Source organism: Bombus impatiens, unplaced genomic scaffold (assembly GCF_000188095.3).
Source record: "Bombus impatiens unplaced genomic scaffold, BIMP_2.2 scf_0320, whole genome shotgun sequence".
Taxonomy (NCBI): domain Eukaryota; kingdom Metazoa; phylum Arthropoda; class Insecta; order Hymenoptera; family Apidae; genus Bombus; species Bombus impatiens.
The window spans coordinates 887,053-909,751 of NT_176739.1; the positions used below are offsets into that span (position 1 = coordinate 887,053).

A 22,699-nucleotide genomic window follows, 5' to 3' on the forward strand; every position below is an offset into this window, starting at 1 on the left:
CGCTGTGTTTGATTGTATCGAAGGACTAACTATTGTTGATGACGTAAATAATAGTTTACATGGTTGTTTCAATGATAATTCGTATCGATGGATAGAAAGATGTATCGTAAAGCATATTGCGAACTTACCGGGACCGTCACAACGTCGTTCACCGATGCAACTGACAGAAATATCTCGCTACGACGGATCGCTCTTCATCCGCCTCGCTGTTCTGTCTGTTACTGACTGTTGGAGGACTTTAACATGCTCGATCTTTCACATGAAAAAGTAGCGTGAGACACAAGGACACGTGTAGAAGAAGTACGCAACACCATATTGAAACTATGCGCGTGCGGGTTTAAACGGTACGAGAGTACCATTTTAAATACATTTCTGTATCATTTCATATTACTTAAAAAAATATTGGAATTTTATTGGAATCTATGGAAATTTTTTATTTAGATTAGGAAACTTCAATTTGCTCAGAAATGTTAAAAAATTTCAGCGCACTTTAAAAAATATTAGAATTTAATTGGAATGTTTCTTTTTCATTTAAATTGAAAAATTTAGAAGGTTATTTTCACTCTTTAATGAGGTATTTAATCAACAATGAATTGGTCTTTATATTAAGCATTTGTTAAGAATTCCAATCTCCTAAGAAATATTGAACATCTTTAGCATATATTTTGGAGAATATATCTAGGATTTTATTAGAATTCTTCTATGAAAATTTTTATTTTAAACTGGCAAATGCAGGAAGATTATTTTTCTTCGTTAATTAGATTTTTGATGAATATAAAGCATTATACCGAAAACTAATTAAGGAATAAATTAAGTTTGGGAAAAAATTGGGCATAAATACTTAATAAATAACTCCATGGAAAGCTTATTAATTTAAATCATTTATAGATTATGCAACATTGTTTTATTAGTAAGAAAAGTGTGCAAATTAAATTTCTTTTTATTTTAAATACGAATAGGATTCAACAGTTTTATTTTGAGAGCCACTGTTCTGTACTTTTAAATTACTGTGGTGACATAATTAGAGGCAAAGGTAGTCGATATCTATTTAAATAGCCACTAATATACGCAAATAAATGCATCGGTATTATAAAGTTAGCCATTTTATTTATTCTGGATAACTTAACAATATTTTTTAACGTTTCATTAATGTCTTCAAATCATACTTAATTTCAGCACACTCAGCTATATGTTATGCATCTGTTATGCAAAAATTACGTAACACGTAATCGATATCCTGATTTAAGAAATCATTACCTGGAATTAAATAGAAACTTAATTAATTGGATGAAGCTACAAAAACTCGATAAACGTGACTATTAATTTTTAAATTATGTAGAAATGAAAAATCTCACTGTAAAAATTATTTTACACTAAAATAGTAATTAAAAATAAAAATATTTATAATAATACTCCAAATGCATGATACTCTGAGCTACAGTAAAATTGATTACTATTTTCTACTAATTTCTTCTAATAATTAAGTATCTTCCGTGATGGCTGATTAATAACGCCGTTTTCACTGATTCGTGAATTCTCAGAGTTCTCGACTGATCGATCTCTCGAAATCTATTCAGGCAATCGACTTGTTTGAAATGGCAGATTATAGTGAAAAATGTGTGGAAGATTGTTCATTTGATTACAGTGATGATAAACAAAAAGGTGTCTGCTTAATTAAAGAAGAGTAAGTAATCATTGTTATTTTGACTATTAACATTCAATTTTTTCAAGGTAACTCATATAAATAACATGTATAACTACATAACCTCGATTTGTTCAAACCGCGTGGCATTCTGTCATTATGCAAAACTTTTCTGTCGAACGCAATAAAATAAAGATCACAAAAATACTTCTATGTCGTAATATTTTCTTAAGTAATTTATCTTCCGATAAAAAAAATGCTTTTATTTTTGTATAATAAATTTATCCGTAATAAAATGTCACAGGTTTATTATAGAAGATCATGTAAGACTTCTAAGTGAAAAATGTTTGACTGAGACTGACAAGCAGAAAGTATCAAATAATACAACTAATTTAAGTGAGGATGTTTCTATATTGGATGAGCCTCCAACCAAAAAGCTTAAAAATGATGATAAAAAAGAAAAGCTCAGGGGGCAAAACAAAGCAAGGCCACCACCATTTAAGACACAGCGTGAACTGAATTTATGTCCCTGGGTAGCTGACCAAGCAGTAGATGAGCCTGAAAGGAAATGTGATAATAATCAGTGCATATTTTTGCACAACAGAGTTGAATATTTAAAGATTAAGCCAGATGATATCACTGATGAATGCTATATCTTTGAGCTCACCGGCAGGTGTCCACGTGGTGCTGCCTGTAGGATGGGTTCCAAACACTTGACAAAAGAAGGTTTGAATATTATTGACAAGGAAAAAATGGACGAATTTAGGAAAAGGCCTCCTTCTACAAAAAATCATTTAGCTAAAGATATTCAGACACAATTAAGAAAACACAAATATAATTTTTCTAAATCTGAAAATATTGTTAAGGCAAATGGACCATCTAGGAAAAATATAGGAACAAAAAAGGTTAAACAAGAGCCAGAGATAGAAAAAATTAAACAAATTGATGAATCCTTGGACAGAGATAAATTGGAGGCAAAAGATAGTCCAATATTAGATACTTCTATTAATGAATCTAAGAATAAAGCTCCTGAGACTCAAAATACAGAGAAGAAACTTGGCCCTATTGAAGATTATGATTTAATAAAATGTAGGGACTCAGAAAAGAAAAAAATTGATTGGAGGAATAAGATATTGTTAAGCCCATTGACAACGGTAGGCAACTTACCATTTAGAAGAATATGCAAAGAATATGGAGCAGACATAACTTGTGGAGAAATGGCTCTGGCGCCAAGGATATTGAAAGGAGCACATGAAGAATGGGCTTTGGTAAAAAGACATGAATCCGAAGACATTTTTGGTGTACAGCTTTGTGGAAACAACCCAGGAGTATTAACAAGATGTGCACAGTTGCTGAATGAAGAAATTGATATTGATTTTATTGATTTGAATCTTGGTTGTCCCATAGATCTAATTTATAGACAGGGAGGAGGCAGTGGTATGCTGAATCGATTAAATGTTCTAGAAACTGTTGTGAAATCTGTTAATCAGGTTATGAATATACCTTTAACTGTAAAAACTAGAACAGGGGTTTACATAGACAAACCTATTGCACATACTTTGATGCCAAAATTTCGTGATTGGGGTGTATCCATGATTACTGTGAGTAAGTTAATTATACTCTAAAGTTGTTATGATAATACTTTAATAAATTATGTTAAAAAATATTAACTATTAATTGTAAATTAATGTAGGTTCATGGAAGATCACGTGAACAAAGGTATACAAAGTTAGCTGATTGGGATTATATAGAAAAATGCGCGAAACTAGCTGATCCTATTCCAGTATTTGGAAATGGAGACATTTTATCATATGATGATTATCGAAGAGTTCAAGATGCATATACTTCTATATATGGCATCACCATAGGACGTGGGGCATTGATAAAGCCATGGATATTCACTGAAATAAAAGAAAAGAAGTTGATTGATATATCAAGTTCAGAAAGATTTGAGATCTTGAGAAAATATTCTAAATATGGCCTTGAACATTGGGGCTCGGACACTCGTGGCGTCGAGACAACAAGGAGGTTTATGTTGGAGTGGATATCTTTCTTGCATAGGTAATTTTGATTTTTTATACATATATACATATGTACATTTCTATACATATGTTGTGCAAATTATTAAATTCTATTTCTATTTAGGTATATTCCTGTTGGAATATTAGAGAAACCACCACAAAGGATTAATGAAAGACCTCCATTTTATAGAGGCCGTGATGATATGGAAACGCTAATGGCCAGTTCAAATTGTGCAGACTGGATTAAATTATCGTAAAAATATTTTATTTCAATGTCATATCTAATGCATTTGCTTTGTTTTAACTTAGACTTCATTTTCAGAGAAATGTTACTAGGAAAAGTGCCTGAAGGATTTCATTTTTTGCCAAAACACAAGGCGAACTCGTGGAAATAATAAATGTGTCACGTAAACAAAATAGTTTTATATCATAATATTTTTCCTTCCTATTTTTAATATACGTTTACCACATAGAATAAATTCTAGGTAAAAGAACAAAAAAATCGTTTTTATTTTGTTAAGCACTTATAGCTACATAAAAAGAAAACAATGAAATAAACAACTTTAACTAACAAATAATATAGATCACAAATTTAGATATAATTCATAATATACATAATGATTCTATCTTCTGCACCACTGCAAAGTGATCAATGGATTGAAATGTGATGCCAAATGAATTTATCTTTCCATTCCTTGATCGTTAACCTTCCTGCTTCACCTATGGACTACACATAGACTATTGCAGACTAGTAATGATTAGTTATATCTCCTAGGATAGATTTTGGCCACATGCAATCACAACCACTGGCAATCTGCTTGATGAAAGGTTCCCAACATTCGTTCTCCCATCGCCGCCTTACCAATAACAAGTTTTTACTTCTTTGCACGCAATGAAAGCCATTATGCACGCATTTCTGAAATAAATATACTTCACTTAATACAAGAACAGAAACAAGAGATCTTCAGCTTCTACAGAGATCTTCCAAGGCTGGTCATTGGCAAAGGTTAATATTTTATGTTATTGCATTCGCAAGATATAAATATTAATTTGTTGACAATTGCCATCATAGAAACCTAATACATTCTAAAATGCTAAATTAACTTCAAATAGAAAAACTATTGTACACTCACAATTTCACTCAGGTATTACAACTATGAGAATAAAACAATCATTTCTTTCAGATTCCAGACTTTCTCTATTCGAGGGACACCTAAATTACTAACTACAGTACTTTATTCAATGGAAGTTTACATATACTCTAAATTTGAGGTAATTTTGCTAAAACTATCGAATTTCTTTTTTATTTTTCAATCTACCTGCTTCGATGGATTCGTGGCGCGTTGCAAGCTATCTAGCAAATTGTGACTTTTACAGTAAACTTCGTGATAAAGAGGCGGTTGGTACTCGTATTCAGAATCATCTAGCCGCACTGTTTCCGTTACAGTTTCACATAGACTATGATAGTCCTATAGACAAAGTACAAAATGTTAGACTTCGCTTTCCATTTATTTCTCTTTGTTGAGTACAGTATGACTGACAGGCAATGAATTTCTATTGTCCCTATTAAGGGGCTGTTGCTGCCCGTTCTCAAGCTTTTCGATATATTCTTCTTCAGGTAGATAGAAGAGGTCCCGCCCCAGGGGAGGATGATATCTAGGATCATGATACTGTGTGACATCCAGTTTCTTTAATTCCTGAAAACTTCTGTTGCACTTCTTGTAGAGATCGTAAGAATCCATCCCTAACACTCCTACAGCTGCAAACTATAAACAAAATTTTAGGAATTATAAAATAGAACTCACTTTTTTTATGAATTGTCAAATTTCCATTGTATTTTTTACTCCGATTAAGAAATGAATTTCCTTATTTTAAATATGAATTATCCAGTAAAAAAGATATATATATATATACATATAATCCTAATATATATAACACTAATACAGTACAGCTTATATACATATATATATAAGATATATTATAGAGAATGCAATTCAAGAAATTACGAATTGCATAATGAGAATTGGATTAGCTACAAATGTAGTTATACTGTATTAACAGAATAAAGATTTTGGCCATTATAGTAAGGAGAAATATTGAAAGATCAAGTCTAGAGGATCAAAGCTGCGAAAAACATCAATAACGTGAAACATCAATAATCGACAATCGTACTGGCATTTTGTCAGTTACTACATTATTAAACGACTGATTCACTCCACTTCCATTCCCACTTGGTAGAACCCTCTGCATACGATTTATGCTTTATCAAGTTTGATGGGTCTCTAACGTTGACTGAGACCTCCGTCAATGCTTAAATTTTAACGATGACGCAACATGATGTCACGAAATATCATTAAAAACTCATGATATCATCGTCTTTATCATTTCAATAAACGTCTATAAAAAGAGAACATACAAAAGAATATATAAAATTAATTTTTCAATATATTGACTGGAATTATATTAAAGTATTTACGGTAGCAGCAGCGTGGTGAAGATATATTAAACTAGTTCAATGAAGATCATTAATTGAAATTTAACAGAGGATTAATCGAGCTAGTCTCGTGATCAATTGGTTAGTGATGTCAGAAATCAGAGTAGTGTGTTGACGAATCTTTGAAGATGATGTTAGTCCCGCGAAAAACAGATTATGAACCGGTCAGCAAGGTCGATCGTGATTGAGCTGATGTGCTTCGCGTCGTATGATATAAATTGGTCTTCCCCGTGCCGATCTCTGTGACTCTGCCTTTAAATTGACTGTGGAATAGTACTCACCTAGCAAAAACAGAGGAGTAATTTGGAAACAATAAAACATTCAACTATACTAGCTAATACTAAACAACAAATTTCATAATTTTTAAATTTCAAGCTAATTTTCTGTTCAAAAAAACGTTCTCTTTAACTAGAGTTATTGATCAAAAAATCAAAAAAATACTCTAAGTCATTAAAACTGCTATAAACCTTTTCCAGAGATAACTGTAATTTGAGAATGGACACTTTAATTTAATATTTCTGTTTGTAAATTATTCCTCTACTGTAGGTTCTTTTGGATTAATATTTTTATTCCTATGGATGTAATTAGGAAAGTGAAATCATGGAATTTTTGGAAATCATCACTTCTACTTTTAAATCGCCCATAAATGCACAAATATTCATAGTCTAATGATTAGAAATCCAAAAAATAGAAACTCTTCTCTAAAGGTGCCTTAAAACTTTCTTCTCCCAATTAAACCCTAAGTCAGTAACAATTATTACACCTCAAAGTGTCTAATAACTAAAACTAAAGCATTGTTCACCAAATGGGCAAAATTAAAAGTGAATTAACACTTTCAGGAGGGGAGGTCGTCAGCTCGGACCGCTATCAAGCGTATTCTCCACGCGGTGGCACGTCGCTGTGTAGTAGGTAGTTATCCAATTGACAGTGCCCCCGTCTGACATAGTTCAGTCGACGACAAACTCAGGACGATCCGACTGCAACTCTGCCAGCAGTGACGTTTTTGCTACTCCACGTTCCGGTATCCAGCGAATTGCGTCCTTCCAACGTGTGCTTCTTCCAACTTATCTCAATACCGTAGACAGTGAAAGGAGCATTTTCATCATTATAATCATTGAAGAAATCGACATGACGATTCCCGTAAGGGTGTCCAAAAACGTGATCGTGCTTTGGGACCGGCTCACTGGTCCAGTGAGAACGAACTCGGTCAAGGTTGGCCATTGTTAGTGAACTGTTTCTTTTTTCTTTTTTTTCTGGCTGTCTAGAGACAGCCGGTGAAATCGGTCGGACCGATATCTTCTTCTGGAACAAACACGTGTCCAAGTGGAAGGAGATGTGAGTGGACCAGCACGATTGATATGGCAGCCGACCTGTACGCGAATGGATCTGTGAAGTCAACGTCCGACAGGTGAGATATAAGCAGATAAGAGATAACTTCAGATAAGCTGCTGTGCTTTCTGTTCCCTATATGCTTTGATGCTTGTTTGTTGTCCAACGATGAAGATAAACTGGGTGGAAATGGAATGCGATGGCAGTTTATGCTTCAAGGCAGTATTATTGGTTGCAAATGGGAACACTGGCATTATTGAGACTGTTTGCTTAGAATTTCTAAGAAACTGTTAGTGTTTGTGGTTGAAAGTAGTTGAAGGATGGATGAATTATTGGTCTGCGACCAATTTTTTAGAGAGATTTTCTTTTCCTTTGTAAGGTTCATAGATAATAGGCATGTAGGTTTTATTCTTTCATTGGTATATGTTTCATACTTTGATCATTGATGATTTGAGTGTTAATTCTCTTTCTAGTAAAATTCTCAGGATAAGTAGACCAAAGTGGAATTACGTCAGAATTCATAGAATTCTACACTGAGGAATGCTTGACACTCTTAAGGAGGAATGGATAATGATCTACTACAGTTTTGATTGTCGCATTTTTAGTATCCTGATTTTGGGATGACTCGTGCAAGAACGTGATTTCCTCGCTTTTTTACGGCAATTTTTATGACAGTGAAACGGTTTAATAGCCGTTACTGCTGTCTGAGTTAATAACCAATTGACCCTCGACCTCCTGAGCAAAGGTTCCATTGACGAATACCGTTAGACAGAACTTAAGCAGTTGGTCACTCGAAATTCTCCTTCTTCTTTTCTTCAGAAAAACATCTTGAACATCGTCAAAAATTATGATTTATTATGATTTATGGTGTTCGCCCGTAATTAAAAAATTAAACGAGTAGAAAAAAATCAGGAACTGAATAATGGCAGGGGTCATCTAATCTAAAATCATCAGATTGTTTGTTGAAACGTGTACGCCACTTGACTTGGTCTCAATGCAAAGTCGTTTCAATAAATTCACGTGGTATCTAAGAAATTAAGATAGACATAAGATTATTATGGTAGCATTTTGCTTCAAATTCTTCTTCATTTTTCCTTCTCTAAATCTATATTATCCTTTTTTTTTTTTAGTTGTTTGAAGAATTAATGTACCTGCACAAAGTGACTATCTATATACTGAAAAAGACATGTCTGTGTACCATCAATTATGAAATAAAGTATAGTAGAATAAGTGTTCACGTAACTGCTGTCAAAGAAAAAATTAAACACAAACATGTGCTCTCTTTGACAATATTGACAAGGATCAGCAAGTGTTGACCTATTTCGAACAGTTTTTGCCGGGAATTTCTCGTGGACAGTCGACACACTCGTTTACTGGGACTTTGCAAAACGTATTAGCCTCATTTAAATTTATTAATAGCCTTTATACCATTACGTTCAACTATCAGAGTTGAATGTGCTATCAATTAAAAGACATAAAATCAAATAAAAATACTATCACGATAGAAGACAATAGTCAAGGTCGTTAACTTATAAATTTCATCAAAAATTATTCACCAAAATAATAAAAAGAATTACTACAATTATAAAAATTCTTCTATAATATATTAAACAAAGAATAATAGTCAAAGTGATCAACTTGTAAACTTTGTTCAAATAAAAAAAATAAAAAATATATAATTATATAAATTCTGCTATGGCATATTAATTAGAGAATAATATGGACTATTTTTCAATTGAGAAACTGTGTAATTTCATTTGTTAGGAAGTGGAGAAGATAGCCGGCTAGCACGCAATTCAGAACACGAAATTGTGGACGGGACGCGGCTTGTAAACGGGAACGATTAGCAGAGAAGAGGCTATTAGACTCGTTAATTTAGGAAATCAATTAAATTCTTTGTCATAAGTGGTAACCATGTGGCAAGAATCCCATTAAAATACTACGTGATGTGTTTACTGTTGTTTCAATACGTTATTCGCTCCATGTTGCCAGTCATAAGGCAGCAAGTGTTCTAATCATTCTGTTTTCCACTTTGTAAGACTGGAGTCTATACATTTCCTTTCGGTTAGTTAGCCACTGTGACTTAGCCAATAAAAATGTAAATTTCTCGCTTTACATTCTTTAACAAAAGATTAGAACTTGATTTTAGTGAAACTGAAATTGTTTAGTTATCATATTTGGAAATAGTATAATTGTCTTTATAAATATTTGTAAAGAAATTTTTCCCTTTCTCCGTTATAGTGCTATTTCAAAGCTTGTCGCAGCTTTTGCACGAGCATCTTATTTGGGTTAAAAGTTTCATTTCCTGAGCAGAACAGCGACTTTAATTTAAGTCTATAGTCGACGTGTCGCTCTACCTACATTCATCTCGCATGATCCTCACAAATTTTTATTTCTTCATTCTGTCTCTTTTACATATTCATCTGTTTTTAATTGATACTTATTAGAATTACTTAGTTTTATTGTTCAAATTTGCAAAAAGTTCTTTGCAATTCTTTTGACTCTTTTATCAACAGTCGATAAATACAATTACTCAATTTGCTGAAGATAATTTCTGCTAATACTAATTCCATATGGCGTTTCCTTTTTTCTGTAACTGTTTGCCCCTTTTTAAATACTTTGGATGTAATCGAACGTCTGAAGAATGTAACGAGTCCAATTAACACTTTGGTGACAACTTTTTTTTAAGATAAAACTTTCCGTTGCTAGGGGAAATCTGCTGGGGAATATTTTTTACTCAAGACAGCGAGCTTGTGTATAACTATATTAAGAAGGAATGCACACGAGTATCTTGTGTTTAAAGAGACAATTAGATCATGCTGTCAAGACATTTTCGCGAGGACGAATTTAATCCTATTAGCAAATCGCGAATGACGTGTACGAAAATTCTAAATAAAATAGCTATTCGAAAAATGAGAATTATTCTTCAAAACCATGAAATTTGACTCGTTATAGTGTTCTGTATCTTTGAATACCTTGACCCTAACTTTACCTACTTCATTCTTCTGTTTCATTTTAAATCGATGAAAATGTTGAATTATTATCATATGTTAGGATATCTAAAATATTTCTTAGGGCCACAGACTGAAAACAACCAAAGGTCCATTCGCTGTGAGATTATTTTTAGGTAGCCAGATAGAGGCTACCCCTTGATGCTGGCTAAAAATAGCCGGTAAGGCCAATCCAGCTCCAATTATTCCATTTAGGTATTTAGGTGACAATCGACTGACCGCCAATTTAGAAATATTCCACACGCTGACAGCACGGGGACCTCAGTCAGCGTTCTGGACGAATGCAAATAATATGTTGCCAGGACAGAAAAAGCATTCTGTAGTTCCTATTCCATTACAATAATATTGAAAGATGAAAAAATAAAAATTGTATATTCAACAATATAAACTCCAAACAATGTTCAACAATATTCAATCAAATGGGAGAAAGTTCAGAGAATATTACAATAAAAATGTCTAATTAGCAGATTCTGGATATTTATGCATTTACGTGAAATTTGCGATGTTTCACAAAATACACATAATGTAAAAAAATAATATGAAATATCCAAAGTGTATTGCTCTCTATAATGCTTGGCGAGTAAAATAATTTCCTATTAAAATTCTACCTTTTTAATTATATTCTCAACAATATGAATTTGTATAAAAACCCGTAGTATATTCATTAGAGAGAGCAGCGTAAGTATTGATTAACAAATTTAAGCAGTGTAATTATTAATTAACAAATGTATTCAGCACAAGCGCGAGGCACCCCTGCAGTATGCAACCGGTGTAACTTAGACGTTCGTTTGTTCGCAGAATTACGGGCAGCATGAGGCAACGTAAGACCGGCACGCTTGGCGCCGCGGCGCCTATGTCTACAGAAGAAGGATTGAAGTTTCAAGACAACAGGTTCTTGACGACATTAGTACTCGGGAGAAATAGGTGAGTACCATCATTGTTCTCATTTTGCTCGTGTAATTCGGAATTTCATCGACCCTCCCCACGTAGCAATTCGTTTCAATTGTGATTTTAGAAGGTTCGTTTTAAATTGCGTTGCATCGAATTCAAAAGCATTGACGGTTATTCGGTTATTTAATAATGATGGATTGTTGCGCGTGTGGTCACGTGACCGGTTTTGCTTACTGGAGAGTTGTCTAGGGATTTCTAATATCAACAGAACTTATTGAAATTTGAGATACATTCAAACTGTTGTTCGTTTCTAAAAAGCACAGACGTACCTGAAATTCTATTCACAATTGTTAAATTATAAAGCGGATAAAATTTTTACGAATCAATCTTAAAAACAATTATTAATATAAATTATTGAAATGTTAAATATTCGAATTGTTGTTTGTCATTGTCTATTGAAAGGTATTTGAAATTGTAACCATAGTTATTATAATTGTAAAGTCGATAAATTTTTATGAACTAATCTCAAAGGCGATTACCATATGTCTAGTTAAAGTGCCGATTTGATTTGTTTTCAGTTAATTTCTTGAATCGTCTGCATGCTTGTTAAAATTATATGTGCGACGATAAATTTAAACTTGGAAACGCTAAATTTAATCGCAATTTACGTTACAAATTAACGAGTGCGTTTAATGTCTTTCTAAATGAATTATTACGAATGGGCATGGTGAACACACGGAGACGTACTAATGGTTCGATGGCAAACAACGCAAGTTTTCTTAATGACGTAGTAGTACATCCATGATAATTAAAGTGTTTAAAGCTGCCAGCATGTTATATATATAGGATACGATTATGTACGCAAAAGTGCAAACATTTTGCAATATACATTGTTATTCCTCGCTATAACTTCCATTCCATAAGACTTTAAACACAAATTTTCAAATTTAAGATTATACTTCTGAATATGAAACTTTGGTGTTTAGATTATGAACAATCAAAATTTGGATTCAAATTAAAAAATTTGAAATATTTTAATCTGAAACTTGGGTATTTAAGTTTTGGTATTTAAATTTTGAAATTTGGAATTTTTTTAATAAAGGTTTATAAATGTGACATCTTCACATTTGCAACTTTGGTAATTAAATTTTGAAATCTAAAATTTTTTTAATCCAAGTTTAGAAATTTTAAACTTTGGAATGCAAGTTTCTAGGTTTAAAATTATACTTATATATATATATATATATATATATATATATATATATATATTTAAACCTAGAAACTTGCATTCCAAAGTTTAAAATTTCTAAACTTGGATTAAAAAAATTTTAGATTTCAAAATTTAATTACCAAAGTTGCAAATGTGAAGATGTCACATTTATAAACCTTTATTAAAAAAATTCCAAATTTCAAAATTTAAATACCAAAACTTAAATACCCAAGTTTCAGATTAAAATATTTCAAATTTTTTAATTTGAATCCAAATTTTGATTGTTCATAATCTAAACACCAAAGTTTCATATTCAGAAGTATAATCTTAAATTTGAAAATTTGTGTTTAAAGTCTTATGGAATGGAAGTTATAGCGAGGAATAACAATGTATATTGCAAAATGTTTGCACTTTTGCGTACATAATCGTATCCTATATATATAACATGCTGGCAGCTTTAAACACTTTAATTATCATGGATGTACTACTACGTCATTAAGAAAACTTGCGTTGTTTGCCATCGAACCATTAGTACGTCTCCGTGTGTTCACCATGCCCATTCGTAATAATTCATTTAGAAAGACATTAAACGCACTCGTTAATTTGTAACGTAAATTGCGATTAAATTTAGCGTTTCCAAGTTTAAATTTATCGTCGCACATATAATTTTAACAAGCATGCAGACGATTCAAGAAATTAACTGAAAACAAATCAAATCGGCACTTTAACTAGACATATGGTAATCGCCTTTGAGATTAGTTCATAAAAATTTATCGACTTTACAATTATAATAACTATGGTTACAATTTCAAATACCTTTCAATAGACAATGACAAACAACAATTCGAATATTTAACATTTCAATAATTTATATTAATAATTGTTTTTAAGATTGATTCGTAAAAATTTTATCCGCTTTATAATTTAACAATTGTGAATAGAATTTCAGGTACGTCTGTGCTTTTTAGAAACGAACAACAGTTTGAATATGTAATATATACTTATATATATATATTTATAAATTCGTAATTTTGTGATCACGAACTTTGAAGATTGAAACTTTCAAGTTAAAATTTTTTATAAAATTCCTAGTATATTTTGTGAATACTTACCATGGTAATATAACCTAATCGATGCATAATGGTAAAATCTTCAATTTGTCTAGTTTCAACGATAGTGCTGTCCAAAAAGCCACCTGTATTAGAAGCCGTGAGCCAGATCACTGCTCTCTCAACATTTATCAAGCTCTTTTATATCACCCACAGGATTTGATCGCATTAGGTCATTTGTCATTTCAAAAGTAAAGAACATCGACAATAGATCTTTTTGCAAATACTGAAATCTAATATCTCCACGTAGCTATTTGATCGCCTACCATTTAATTGAATTTTTTAATCGTGTCGATTGACACGTCCTGATATTGATATCGATAACTCGAAAGATACATTCGATATTGTCATTTTCTTTGTCCTTTCATTTTCATATTGTCATGTTCTTTATCCTTTATATACTTTCTTTTATCCTTTTTTCCCATAAAAACACACCAATTCTATTCTTTGATTTCCTATCCTTTCCTAAACTTTCAAATTTTACAATTTTCCGTCTATTTTCTTCTTAACACGTTGACTACCACGCTGGTCATGAGTCACCTACATTACCAAATTTCTTAGAGCAATTAAAGTAAGATAAATTTCATAAACTAACAAACTGTTAATAACGTGAATGATTAAAGTAACTAGGTTGCGAATTTTTTGTCCTTTTATATAGAAAATTTGTTATAATATTCAATGGATGAAATAAATTTCTACTTAGATTTCATTTGTTTAATTAAATTTACAAAAATACGAATTCGCAATAAAAATCCGCAGTCTGTAAATAATATTGTTAGAAAAAATGTGTGCAAATACAATAATTAACAATTTAATTTTACAAAAATTAAATATTATGCCATAGTATATTTCGATCTGTTGTGGTTCCTAGGTCAAGATATAGGAAATTCGTGCGACAATCAACGTATTAACCTATTCTTTCATTTTTCATCTTTGTTTTCTTCGACTGTGCCGCGATTGGCATCCCTGTTTCTCTTTCCCGCTCATTTCTTTGATTCTCTCTGTCTTTTCTCCTTTCCTCTTTCTCTATTTAACTTGCTTCTCGATATACGCGCGAACAATGATGAAAGCACTTCAATTACTAATCGCGACGAGCGTGCCGAGTTTATGGTGGGACTTGGACAGACGGGCCAGGATTAACCTTAATATCGCGGTCACGTATCACGCGACTCTCGTTCTCTCTCGCCGAAAAAATCTTTTCAACTGTTGTTCGACAGTAGTGACGGATTCCGCGCACCAGACTGCAGTGCTTATGTCGGATAAACTTTAATCCTCGGCTATTCGACACTTACGTGAGTAAACCCCCGATAGAAATATCACAACAGGAAAATATCACAAAAGTCAACTTTAGAAAGGTCACACAGCTTGATTTTATTTCGATAATTTCTTTAATGTAGTTCCACCCACGTAATGAAATCGTCTAAATAAAAATGGGGCCAAAGTGACATTTAAATTTCCCTCCATATTTTGGTTGATATACATCGTGCATTCTAAAGAGGACAGGGCATGTCGCAACAGGGTTAGAAAAAGGTCATACAGCTTAATTTTATTTCGATAATTTTTTTAATGCAGTTCCATCCACGCAATAGAATCATTTCGATAGGAATGGGGCTAAAGTGACATTTAAATTTTCCTCCAATTTTTGGTTAATATACAATGTGTGCTTTAAAGAGGAGACGTTGGAGTATTGTAGTGTTTCTAATACATATTCTACAGTGTATAATACATTCGCTATGGTATGTAAGTGAAGTAAAAGTTATTTTGTGTTCCATAGAGTGGATTTTTAATGAATTTGTTTAAATAATGGAAATGGCAATGGGGAAAGTACTGGGAAAAAAGTTATTCTAGAGTAAATTGTTCTGAATTAGAATCTATTCGTTAATGCGGTTCCACCGACGTAATATAATCATTTTAACAGAAATGGGGCTAAATTACATTTAAATTTCCCTGTAATTTAATAAAATTTTTCATTTTCTGGTTGACACACAATGTGAACTTTAAAGAGATGATGTTGGAGTATTGCAGTGTTTTTGGTACACTTTCTATAGAGTATCATATAATGTATCAATACACTAGCTATGGTATGTATGTGAAATAAGAGTTATTTTCTATTCCTTAGAATGGATTTTTAATGAGTTTGTTTAAATAATGATAATGACAATAGCGAAAGTACTGAAAACAGAAAGAAAATTCTTTTAGGATCAGCAAATTGTTCTGAATTAGAATTTATTGCTCGTGTAGTTGGTTTCTCTAAGAAAGACCAATCGACTTAATGAATCAGATTGGGGCTTGCGTAGGTTGCGTCGACGCTTTGTCGACGCATTTATTTTGACAACATTACATGTAATTGAGACTTAATAAACACATTGTCATTGCCTCCTTAATACAGTCTGTCCCTAATTCGTGCATTGTTTACCGAAACAAACCTTTAAACAAACTCCAACATATCTTCTCGATCAAATATTTGTAATTCTATTTTAAATTAAATATACAAGATTTTTAAAAAATGTTTACAGCTAGCAGATTCTTAGCTTTGTTGTGGCTCTTGAATTTTCTATTCTGCTAGTTTCCTAGAAATAAATATTATATTTAAAATAAATATTATAATAAAATGTAGATATTACAATTTTTAATATTTCATAAATATGATTTTACCATTTCTTGGGTGATTTCCGAATGAATCGAAAATAATCCAAAGATCACAGTAGGGTTAAATAAATTCTTTGGATTTTTATGATTATTCAGAAGTTCTTAGCCATAAAAAAACACCAATGGATAAACAATAACCCAAAGATCGCAGTAAAGTTATAAAAACAGATCCTTCTTTATGAAACATGAAATTTTTCATTAAATTTTAGGAAAATCTCGCCAGACGTTTTGCCGTCGTGTTCCCCGGGTATTTTCCGGCAAAAGTCGTTCGGCGCGTCGACACCGCCGAAGAACAACGCGGGCGCACCTGCGGCGAAAAATCATCAACGCGCAGGCGCGGAACCGCGAGATCCACGTGAGCCGAAAGCACCTAACAGCGGTAGCGCACGTTTAAAGAGCGGCGTGTTACTTCTCGCGCGGGGCACCCGAGGCACCAGCAAGCACGCACGTCTTGGCACGACGCTGGCGAACAAAATGGCGTCCTCGAGCTCTACCACGGTCGTGCAGGGCTGGCCGAACACCAAGGACGACTATGAGCTCAAAGAGGTTATTGGTGAGTAATCGTTACCTCGCTATTTCCCTCATCCACTACAACTACAAAAGCATTTATGAGATTTTTCAGAATACGGATCGACATCATGATACTCTACCGGGTCCCGAATGAATAGCTACTTCTGCTTCTTGACATTATGCACACAGAAAGTTATTTGGCTCATTAAGTGAAACATTACTTAAAAACGCGACGTTTTGAAATTGAATATGTTGAAACATTGATGATTTTACGATCGTCAATAATGAGGTTTAAATTGACGCATTGTCCCCGTCTGCGTTTACGCGGCTATCTCTCTCACACCTATGTTTAAAGTCTACTGTCTCGCTCGCTCTCAACCAAGGCACGTATACCGGTGCCCGATACGTCCTAACCTAGTTAACTTGCTTGAGAAACGGATCCAGCAATTTTTAACGTAATATATATACGTAGAATACTCGCAAAAGCTCTCCAGATATATTTATAAATTGTCGTAGATAGAATTATTACTAGCTTTTTTAAAGATATCATTACCTCGAATATATTTTTAAAATAATTAATTATTTTAACATTTTGCTTCTAATGAGTGTTTCAAATGATTAACTACCTTAAAGTTTTAATGTAACTCTTGTATAATAATTTGTTGCAGTATTAAAAATAGAGTTTTGAGATATTTATTCTGCTATTTATATTAGAACTAGAGCTTTTTAAGAACATCTTTCAATAAATCATATTTCAATAAATCTTTAAAATGATTATTACTTTAAGGTTTTAATACAGCTTTTATACATACAATAACTTTTGAAGTATAAATATTAAATATTAATTTTAATTTAATGTTGTTATTAAATTGATTCAATTAATTGATACACAAATTTCCGTATAAAAAAGTCTTTTTACATTTATAAACCTGTTAATTAAATAATACATTTTTTCCTTAAAAAATTAAAAACTTAAAAACGGGGTAAAGAGATGTAATTTGAAAAGTACGTACATATCCTGCGTCAGTATACTACAGAATGCTACGTCATGATAGCGACACGACGTATGATGACGTATAATTACGTCATCGACTGTTCGATTCAACCTATACAATATTTTATTGCAGAAAATTTTTATATTCTTCATTTAAAATTGTGTATTATAATAATTCGTTTTATTTCAGGTGTTGGTGCAACCGCCGTAGTACACGCGGCATTTTGCATTCCTCGACAGGAAAAATGCGCGATCAAGAGAATAAATTTGGAAAAATGGAACACAAGCATGGACGAACTTTTGGTAATTTCTTCATTACATATTATTGAGGAAGAATTAGAAAAATTATTTGATAATATACATTGAACTATGGAAAAAAACATAACTACTCAAAATATTAAATTATTTAAAATCTCTTTTTGTTAACAGAAAGAAATACAGGCAATGTCCTCGTGCAATCACGAGAATGTGGTCACATATTACACGTCATTCGTCGTGAAAGAAGAGCTTTGGCTCGTACTCAGGTTGCTAGAAGGTGGATCCCTATTGGACATCATCAAACACAAAACCAGAACTACAAACTGTAAACATGGAGTGTTTGATGAAGCTACAATAGCAACAGTCTTACGAGAAGTACTCAAAGGCCTTGAATACTTCCATAGTAATGGGCAAATCCACAGGTATATTATTAATTTCCTTTTAGATTTATGAAATTGTGTAAGGAAAAGTAATTCGCAACGTTTAAATTGCAAAGTATCTTGGATATTCTTATTTTCCTTAAATTCTTACTGTTTTCTAATATTATTCAGTGTTTTAGTGCATTGATATTAACTCTCCATGGATATACTGGGTTGTTTATATCCAAGCACGTTTATATCCTAATTTTATTACTTTTCTAGGCTTCCAGAGTATGATGAAATTCTGAAATACTTATTGATGTCTCTACTACACTATACAATCAGTTTTTACGTCATATATTTAAAAAATTTTCTAATAAAAATAATTCACAAATGACTCAGGTTGCCGATGGAGGGTTAACATGTTTTTATTTGTAAAAAATTTTGTATTGGACTTCTTTAATTTTTGAAGTAATTAAAAAATTTTGGAGATCAGTTATAGAAATAATAATTTCTAATGAAGTGCAAACTGAATGTATTTGATTCTCTGATAATATATAGACAAATTTTAATAACAGAATAATATTAGGGACATAAAAGCCGGTAATATCCTACTAGGAGAAGATGGCACCGTGCAGATAGCCGACTTCGGTGTCAGTGCCTGGTTAGCGACTGGTCGAGATCTAAGCAGGCAAAAAGTCAGACACACGTTTGTGGGCACACCCTGCTGGATGGCACCCGAGGTCATGGAGCAGGTGAGAGAGGAAAGTAACATTACATCTTCTTAGCCTGCGTTTTTGGTGTCCATATTTATATTTTCTGTTCAGTAGGCTTCTTGAAATTGCATATCTTTATTTCATAGAGATTAATATCTAGTACTAACCTAATAGCTAGTTCCTTTTTCATAACACATATCCAATTCTCACAAGACTACTCTACCTTATTTAAAAAATTCTAAATTCAATCTTTGGGTTTCTTAATTTTTGTATGTTCTCTTGAGCATGTAAATTGTGTAACAATTATTTTATTTGTCCATCAGATTATTTATTATTAACTACAAAATCTTTTCTTTAATATTACTAATATAAAAGGCATGTAACTGTTTGGAGCAGCATGATTGGATCCCGCTATTGGCATTCCAATTTAATGCGTACATTGTAAAATCAATTATGATATGCAAATATCCTTGCAGGACCATGGCTATGATTTCAAAGCAGATATTTGGTCGCTTGGCATCACTGCCATCGAAATGGCCAGTGGTACAGCTCCATACCATAAGTATCCTCCAATGAAGGTGCTGATGTTAACTCTGCAAAATGACCCACCAACTTTAGATACTGCCGCCGACGATAAAGACCAATACAAAGCCTATGGAAAAACATTCCGGAAAATGATTGTCGATTGCTTGCAAAAAGACCCAACAAAGAGGTTAATTTTACTGGAAAAATTATTCTATTAATCTATTAAGGGCCAAACAATAGTAATAAATTGACTGAAACAAAATTGCAAATGAAATGTTGGTTCTTCGTGGATTAAAGAAACTGAAAAATTATACAATAAATATTAAAGGAGAATAATTTTACAGACCAACAGCAACAGAACTGCTGAAACATCCATTCTTCAAAAAAGCAAAGGATAAAAAGTATTTGCAGCAGACTTTGGTAGCTTGTGGTCCTAGTCTCGAAACTCGAGTACAAAAGGTATATTTTTTCCTTATTAAATTTTTATAAATCAATAGTTTATAATTTATATTTATACTTTATTATTTTTGTATTTATTCCAGGCTTCAAAGAGACAACCCGGCACATCGGGTCGTCTACACAGAACAGTTACAGGAGAATGGGTTTGGTCTTCGGAAGAAGAAGACAGTAGCGCGTCTAGTGGCGATGAGGGAAAAGAAGCTCTGCCGGTTAACACGATCGAAAATGCATCTAGTACCGAAGAGGAACCAGAAGAGGAGTTTTATGGACAAGTGAAGTCAGCACGAAGTCACATTGTTGTGCAAGCCACCGAGCCGAATGTTCCCATAAACTTGGTGCTAAGATTACGGTATATCGTTTTAATTATATTTTACCATTTTTTAATTTCAATACTATATTCGCAATCTTTTCAAATTTCAAATTTCAAGGCCGCTGATAAAGAATATGTTAACTCGCATTTCTCGCCTTTTATAATAAAGCAATTTAAAAATTCAAGATATTCAACCAATTCCACATCAAAATTGAAATGAATGTATCATATTTGTCTCATGTGGTCTTCATTTGTCACAAAATATTCATTTCAGAATTAAAACATTTTCTCTCCTACAAATTTTTATTTTCTTTTTCACTTATTTGACGTTATTATATTTTTATTACAGACGTCCTGAAACCCATTTCACCCTTGAAGACAAATCCGAGTACGTTCCTACCCAATTCCTAATCTTTCACAGCTATTGCTAACTTAATCTTTTTCTCATAATAAAAAACATTTTAATGAAGATAGTGCCTAAATTGTGATTTCCTATTGAATAGAAAATCGTTTCCTGTTTAGAAACCAGAAACGAGAGCTTAACGACATCAGATTCGAATTCGCTGTTGGAGTAGATTCTGCCGAAGGAATCGCGGCGGAGCTAGTTGGTGCAGGGTTGGTTGACGGCAAGGATATCGTCGTGATTGCTGCAAACTTGCAAAAACTCATAGACAGTGCCGGCCAGTTGCGGACTGTAACGTTTTCACTGGTAAACCTTCTTCCATAGCAACATTTTGAGGCTAGGAAGATCAAACGATAGTTCAATGTAAATGACATTGTTTCAGAATTCTGGTCATGCAGCGAACGAAGTGCCGGACGACAAGGCATTAATAGGATTTGCTCAGATCTCCATCACCGATTAAAGCAACACACGAAAGTTCTCGAAATCTCTCAGGATACCATTCTTAAACGTCAGTTCAGAGAATGGAAAGTATCAAAAGCTGATGGATTCTCTCGATATCTGAGAATTTGAGAAAAAAGATTTACCAACTCTTAAACTCAATTCTACCAAAAACAATTCTACCATTCGTTTTTTGCTTTCTCACGGCTTTTGCTACTTTCACTTCTTTAGTTCTAACCATAAACATATGAAATACAAACTACGAGTGCCAAATGAAGAGTGTGATCCGTATTGGAAAAGAAATGCCTAGCCCTCAGTTGATATTGTTGGATTATAGGAAACAAAGGTTAATTTTAAGTCTGATTATATTTAGTTTTAAAATATTTAATTTAGATTTGTGTATTTTATACTTTGCACGATATATGTTATTGATGGTCTTTATGACGTAAAATATACCATAAAAATTAGCGTGGAATATTCTGAAATTAAGTAACTAATCCTAAAGTTTTGTAGGTCAACTACAATCGAATAATACCAATTGAGGATTAACGCGGTCATCCTTTCCCTTTCTAGCAGATATTTATTTCTAGCAGATAAAAAAGGAAAGAGAGACCTCGTTATTAATTTCCATCTCTTTCTCAATGAACCCCATTTTCTCAATAAGGCATTCGCGGTCTGTACTTCTTACATACATGGTTCAGAAAAATACAGGACAATGAATAGAATTCATTTGTTGATGGACTGCTTGGATGCACATTCAAAGCTACATGCAGAACTATCAGTCTTATGAAAATAGAGAATAGATTATGAATGCTGATATTAATAGGAAAAAAGAAGCTGACAGAAAATAATCAAGGGTAGTTCGCGATGAGCTTCTGTGGTGAAAAAGTATTGATCCAATTCTGCCAACTGTTCGGTTCTGAACCTGCGAAGATAGAGGAGAAAACAATATAGTACTGGCTTAAGTTTTCACTTGCTCTAATCATTAATGGCTGTAGTCTCATATATTCAACCTATATCACTCATATTATTGCATTAATTCCTGTGTAAATATTAATAGTCGATGAATTCCTCGAGGAGTTTAGGTTTATCCGGCTCGCATAAGCGGGCATGACAGAATTTCAAATAACTAAGTGAACGAGTGGCGAACTGTCGAAAGGTGCTTAAAAACACATCTGACTTACTTATTTGAAATGCCAGACAAACAAATGATATATATATCATATATCATTGGATATATACACATAAATTACTATGATCACGTGAATATATATATATATATATACATATACATACATATATATATATATATATATATATATATGTATATGTGTATATTCTTTTTAGTCTTTCTTGAAAAATATGCGCAAT

At 32.7% G+C, this 22,699-nt stretch overlaps 3 protein-coding genes and 2 long non-coding RNA genes across 10 annotated transcripts; 2 read left to right on the plus strand and 3 right to left on the minus strand.

Moving 5' to 3' along the window:
* Positions 1-104: 104 nt before the first annotated feature.
* On the plus strand, positions 105-7,239 carry LOC100749204 (tRNA-dihydrouridine(47) synthase [NAD(P)(+)]-like). 3 transcript variants are annotated; one of them, XM_003489268.4, is made up of 10 exons: positions 105-344; positions 1,542-1,684; positions 1,947-3,243; positions 3,336-3,703; positions 3,788-3,916; positions 3,986-4,070; positions 4,149-4,669; positions 4,848-4,935; positions 5,041-5,393; positions 6,997-7,239. In XM_003489268.4, exons 2-6 carry the CDS (start codon positions 1,596-1,598, stop codon positions 4,056-4,058), a joined length of 1,956 nt encoding a protein of 651 aa, XP_003489316.1. In that variant the 5' UTR covers positions 105-344; positions 1,542-1,595; the 3' UTR covers positions 4,059-4,070; positions 4,149-4,669; positions 4,848-4,935; positions 5,041-5,393; positions 6,997-7,239. The 3 variants fall into 3 exon arrangements, with proteins under 3 accessions (XP_003489316.1, XP_024223227.1, XP_024223228.1); XM_024367459.2 differs by having other exon boundaries at positions 105-272; positions 3,986-4,669; positions 6,997-7,234; XM_024367460.2 differs by lacking the exon at positions 105-344 and adding an exon at positions 1,175-1,312 and having other exon boundaries at positions 3,986-4,669; positions 6,997-7,234.
* On the minus strand, positions 863-1,559 carry LOC112212814. The gene is made up of 2 exons (XR_004461690.1): positions 1,356-1,559; positions 863-1,257 (listed from the first exon to the last, which is right to left on the minus strand). It is a non-coding gene; the product is annotated as an uncharacterized LOC112212814 (long non-coding RNA).
* Positions 4,385-14,332, minus strand: LOC100749322. 3 transcript variants are annotated; one of them, XM_012385310.3, is made up of 4 exons: positions 13,711-14,332; positions 5,205-5,429; positions 4,983-5,132; positions 4,385-4,579 (listed from the first exon to the last, which is right to left on the minus strand). In XM_012385310.3, the coding sequence occupies exons 1-4, from the start codon at positions 13,735-13,737 to the stop codon at positions 4,412-4,414; spliced, it is 570 nt and encodes a 189-aa protein (XP_012240733.1). In that variant the 5' UTR covers positions 13,738-14,332; the 3' UTR covers positions 4,385-4,411. The 3 variants fall into 3 exon arrangements, with proteins under 3 accessions (XP_012240733.1, XP_012240734.1, XP_012240731.1); XM_012385311.3 differs by lacking the exon at positions 13,711-14,332 and adding an exon at positions 6,960-7,079; XM_012385308.3 differs by lacking the exon at positions 13,711-14,332 and adding an exon at positions 5,836-6,632.
* LOC100749087 (serine/threonine-protein kinase OSR1) lies at positions 7,168-22,028 on the plus strand. 2 transcript variants are annotated; one of them, XM_012385295.3, is made up of 12 exons: positions 7,168-7,297; positions 7,423-7,565; positions 11,296-11,421; positions 16,566-16,909; positions 18,051-18,163; positions 18,290-18,540; positions 19,067-19,232; positions 19,670-19,905; positions 20,063-20,177; positions 20,261-20,526; positions 21,010-21,196; positions 21,273-22,028. In XM_012385295.3, the coding sequence occupies exons 1-12, from the start codon at positions 7,286-7,288 to the stop codon at positions 21,348-21,350; spliced, it is 2,037 nt and encodes a 678-aa protein (XP_012240718.1). In that variant the 5' UTR covers positions 7,168-7,285; the 3' UTR covers positions 21,351-22,028. The 2 variants fall into 2 exon arrangements, with proteins under 2 accessions (XP_012240718.1, XP_012240722.1); XM_012385299.3 differs by lacking the exons at positions 7,168-7,297; positions 7,423-7,565; positions 11,296-11,421 and adding an exon at positions 15,230-15,443 and having other exon boundaries at positions 19,067-19,241.
* LOC117151628 lies at positions 16,734-17,316 on the minus strand. Its single transcript, XR_004461691.1, has 2 exons — positions 17,007-17,316; positions 16,734-16,950 (listed from the first exon to the last, which is right to left on the minus strand). It is a non-coding gene; the product is annotated as an uncharacterized LOC117151628 (long non-coding RNA).
* Positions 22,029-22,699: the final 671 nt, after the last annotated feature.